The sequence below is a fragment of the Peromyscus eremicus genome, chromosome 20 (genome assembly GCF_949786415.1).
Source record: "Peromyscus eremicus chromosome 20, PerEre_H2_v1, whole genome shotgun sequence".
Classification (NCBI taxonomy): domain Eukaryota; kingdom Metazoa; phylum Chordata; class Mammalia; order Rodentia; family Cricetidae; genus Peromyscus; species Peromyscus eremicus.
In genome coordinates this window covers 26,074,829-26,079,282 of record NC_081436.1, presented here as the reverse complement: position 1 = coordinate 26,079,282, position 4,454 = coordinate 26,074,829, and the positions used below count along the sequence as shown (strand labels likewise).

Here is a 4,454-nt window from a genome sequence, read left to right as displayed (position 1 = left end):
AGGCTGAGGTTAGATCACAAACTCAAAGCCAGCCTAGACTATAAAGTGAGTTCAAAGCCATCAAAAGCAACTAAGACTCTGTCTTAAAATAAAAGACACAGCCGGGCGGTGGTGGCGCACGCCTTGAATCCCAGCACTCGGGAGGCAGAGCCAGGCGGATCTCTGTGAGTTCGAGGCCAGCCTGGGCTACCAAGTGAGTTCCAGGAAAGGTGCAAAGCTACACAGAGAAACCCTGTCACGAAAAAACCAAAAAAATAAATAAATAAAAATAAAAGACACAAAAAGGGTTCACGATATAGCTCATTAGTAGGGCACTTGCCTAACATACATTAGTTCAATATATAGTACACACACACACACACACACACACAAAGCCAGAGAGATGTATCAGTCAAAAGCATATACTGCTCTCCAGAGGACCTGAGTTTGGTACCCAGTACCCTCACTTGGCAGCTTACAATGCCTGTAACTTCTGCAGATCTAATGTCTCTGACCTCTGCAGTTAGCTGAGCTAAAGTACGCATACCCCAAAACAGACATACACAACAGTAGTATTTGTAAACATGTGAACTGTATTTAAGACTGTACTTTCAAAGGCCTAGCTGTAGACAGCTTTAAGAAGAAAAATTATAAATCAACGATCTAAGCCCCCAATTTTAGAAAAGAAAAGGACAATTTTTTTGTAGCCAATTTCAAATGTGTAAAAATTCAGGGGATATATTGTTCAAAAGAGCCTTTCTGAGTCAATCACTCAGAAATGATGATACATTCATTTTTGGTGATGGGACCAACAACTGATAAAGAGCAAACAATTGATATATACTCAACTTTTCAAGATAAAATAACAGCAAATGTGAGGCCGTGACTGATGAAATACTATATGCTCTCTGACAGTGAGGCACAGTACATGTGACAGAGCAGGACAGAGAGGAACAAGAGGAAAAGCGCAGGAAACAGAAAGAATCTCAGCAGCAGCTGAGAGTCAAAAGACAGAGCTGGTCACTAAAGCAGAACCGCTACAGTACACCTCCAAAGGGCCAGGTGTGGTTGCACACGCCTATAATGTAATCCTAGCACCTGAGGGGCAGAGGCAGGAGGATCAGCAGCTCAAGGCTGTCCTCATCTACACAGAGTTCAAGGGCAGCCCTGGCTACAGGAGAAAGCTGAGGCAAGGGGAAGGGAGGGAGGGATCCAAGAGACATTATAAAGAACGCTAACGGTCCAGATGTAGTGGGGCATGCACTTTTAGTCCCAGCTACTATGGAGGCTGAGGCTCCAGGAGGGATGACTTGATCCAAGGTGTCTGATACGTGTTTGAGCAACGCAAAAAGACCTAGCCTCCAGAAAGAGAAAGAACCAGGAAGTACTGCTGACCAAAATTGAGGGTTGAAGAGGAAGCGATGAAGGAGAAAGGAGCATGATACAGAACCTGTAGCTAGCATGAAAAGAGAAAGAATATTCTACAAAAAAAGTTCATGAAGGTGTGTGAAAGAACATAACATGTTACGACCAGAAACTATAATCTTGGTTTGGTTTTGCTTGGGTTTTTCTTTAGGGCAAAGCAAATGCACCGGCAAAGGAAAACCTTTTAAGCATGTGCATACACAGGAGCTATGTCTTCCTTTAGAGAGGGCTGGACTGTATACCATCACCATATCTGCCTTCACTTCTAGCCCTCACGCCAGCTACCAAAGGCAGGACTGGGAGGCCATTCCTGAGACCAGCCTCTGGCTTACGCTTACCTCTCTGGCAACTTCTTAAGACTTCTGGTTCTTCAGCCCCCAGAAGATCCAGGACCCACAGCTCCTCCTCTTGCTCCAGCTGGGAGATCAGCTCTGGCTTAGGGACTGGAAATCCTGTTGAGGATGAGGACCTTGGGTGAGCTGCTGCAGCCTGGAGGGATGGAGCGGGACCCTGCCTGCTGGGTCCTCCGCACCAGATAGAGTATTCTGCCTGCATGGGCACACTGGTCAGGGGAGACCAAGGGGCAAGGGAGTTTAAATGCCTAAGAACTCTATTATTAGATGGGGAAAGGATGACACTGTGAGGCCATTGGCAACAAGGAAAAGAGTCCCTAGAACTAGGTAGACTGGTAACTGGGGACAAGAGCAGGAGTCTCTTTTCTTTGGGAATCTAAGAGCCAAATCAGCCCCAAAGTCCCTTCGAGACTCCCCATGTGAGCCAGGACTCCAGGGCAGTTCTCACCCAGTGAGGCCACGTTCCCATAGTTCTCCAACATCACATCCCGGTACAGCGCCCGCTCCTGGGGGCCCAGCTGCTGCCCTTCTGCCCTGGAGAAGTACACAGCCACATCCTGGAAGGTCAGAGGCATCTCTCCCTGGAATGACAATAGGCTGAGAGTGCACCAGGGGTGTGGCTTCTTGGTTTCTGATGGGGTAGCAGAACTGAGACCGACCAGGGGACCAGGCAAAGACCAACTGAACACAGAGCACTATCCCTATGAGAGGTTGCAGTCTGCATCCTGGTTCTTTCCACTATCGGCTCACCTCACAGCTCTAGAGAGAGCTTGTGATCAGGGCAGTAGGGAGAAAGAATAACTCACCAGAGCCCCGGAGCAGGACTTGGCAGCCATCTGGGCCGTGAACCACCTTGGAATCCGTGGTAGGTAGGAGGCAGCCCCGGTCTGAGGCCTCCCCAACTTACTCTCAGGGAGAGAAAACAGACAAACTCAGCCCCATTCAGCTAGGGCAGTGGACAGATGGTCAGAGGAAGACGACAGCCCTTGCTTCTGAAGTGGCCTTCGGGGGGTGTACTGAAGCCGTGAGAGCCAAACGTGTGACCTGTCCCGTGCTGCTATCCAAACTGAGAACTGCCCCAGGCACGATGCAAGCTGGAAGTTCCAGCCATGCACCAGGACACCAAGAATGGGCGCATAGCACCGCCTCAGCCTTAGAGGGCCAGCCTGGGAAAGGCTGTGGGACTCATCCCGGTAGGCCTCAGGGGTTGCGGGTGTGAGAGGACACCAAATAGGCGGCGAGGGTCAGCTCTGGGCCAAACCTAAAGGCCATCGTCCTTCACAGCCATGCCTCCCAAGGCGGCGTCGCCGCCAGCGGCTCGTCCCTCCCACCGGTCCTCCCGCTGCTGGGTGGCCCGTCTGGCCGAGACCGCTGCCTCCTCCTCCTCCTCCACTCTCCCTCCTCCCAGGTGTCGCAGCATCATCAGCGCCCTGGGCCAGAAGCGGAGGCAGCCAGCCCGAGACCCGCCGCGTCTGTGGGCTCGGCGCGGTCTTTCCACGACTCGGCGCCCTTGCACCTGCGGACCGGCCGGCCGTGCCCACCTGCAAAGCGACAGGACCGACCGCGGGAGCCTCACCTCGGCCCGAGCCCGCGGGACCAGCCACCCACCTACACCGGGCCGGGCCCCGCGCTCAGGGGGCAAGCGGACTGCCGACTGGGGGCGGAGCAGCCCAGCTACGCACGCGCGGCGCCGGTGGCCGCGCACTTCCGGAGCTCCTTTAGGGTCTCGGAGAACGGCGCCCCTACGCACGGGCTGGGCGGGGCCCGGGGATGCTCACCACGCCCCTGCCGGTGCTTGCCGAATCCACGGCGTTCCGCTGCCTTTCCTCTTGTTCATAAACCAAGTCGCTAGTAAAGCACGGGTTAAGTAACACCTGAACTGAGTGTTTGGGGCAGGTCTGTAAATCCCAGTGCTTGAGAAACTGAGGCAAGAGGATTACGAATTCCAGACCAGCATGAACTATATTGCAAGACCCTATCTCAAAAAAGCCACAACAGCTGAGCTTAATCCCTGCCCTTGAGAGGCCGAGGCAGGAAGATCTCCATGAGTTCGAGACCAGCCTGGTCTACATAGGGAATTCAGGACAGCCAGGGCTATGTAGAGACCCTGTTTTAAAAAAGAGAGAGAGAAAGGGGAAAGGAGGAGAAAGGGAGGGGAGGGGAGGAGAGAGAGAGAGAGAGAGAGAGAGAGAGAGAAGGAGAAGAGAAAAGAGGTGGGGGTGGAGGGAACGAACTTGGTAAAACAAAGGAGACAGAGTTGGTGGCTGGGACAAAGAAAGATTGTTTAAAACTAGAACTATCTTTTGCCCAAAATAATTTTCGCACTCTGCACACAAATTTGAGCCGGCGGAGATTAGACAGAATACTTACTGCTGAGCCATCTCTCCAGCCCTCCAATTCACTGCCACAGTGTAATGTTTTTTAAAATGTGGAAATTGTTGGAAAAATCAGTCGTGATGTAATCTCAATTGTACCTGTGGGCGTTTAAGCCACACAGAAACAAAGCCTTTGTTTTTCAAACGGACATTATGAAGCCTTGGCTAGCCTTGAATTTGTTCAATTGTCCTGCCTGGGTCTTCTGAATAGCCTCCTGGCTACAAAGCTTCCTTTGATGCTGTTTCTGAATTTGCAGGTTCTTCTCTCACCGGGTAGTACTGCTGGCAAGTAACCAAGCAGTTCCTGAGGCTGACAGCCTCA

At 51.8% G+C, this 4,454-nt stretch overlaps 1 protein-coding gene across 1 annotated transcript; it reads right to left on the bottom strand.

Moving 5' to 3' along the window:
• Positions 1-950: 950 nt before the first annotated feature.
• On the bottom strand, positions 951-3,872 carry LOC131896932 (zinc finger protein 251-like). The gene is made up of 3 exons (XM_059247780.1): positions 2,564-3,872; positions 2,206-2,338; positions 951-1,856 (listed from the first exon to the last, which is right to left on the bottom strand). Exons 1-3 carry the CDS (start codon positions 2,591-2,593, stop codon positions 1,624-1,626), a joined length of 396 nt encoding a protein of 131 aa, XP_059103763.1. The 5' UTR covers positions 2,594-3,872; the 3' UTR covers positions 951-1,623.
• Between the last annotated feature and the right edge of the window lie 582 nt (positions 3,873-4,454).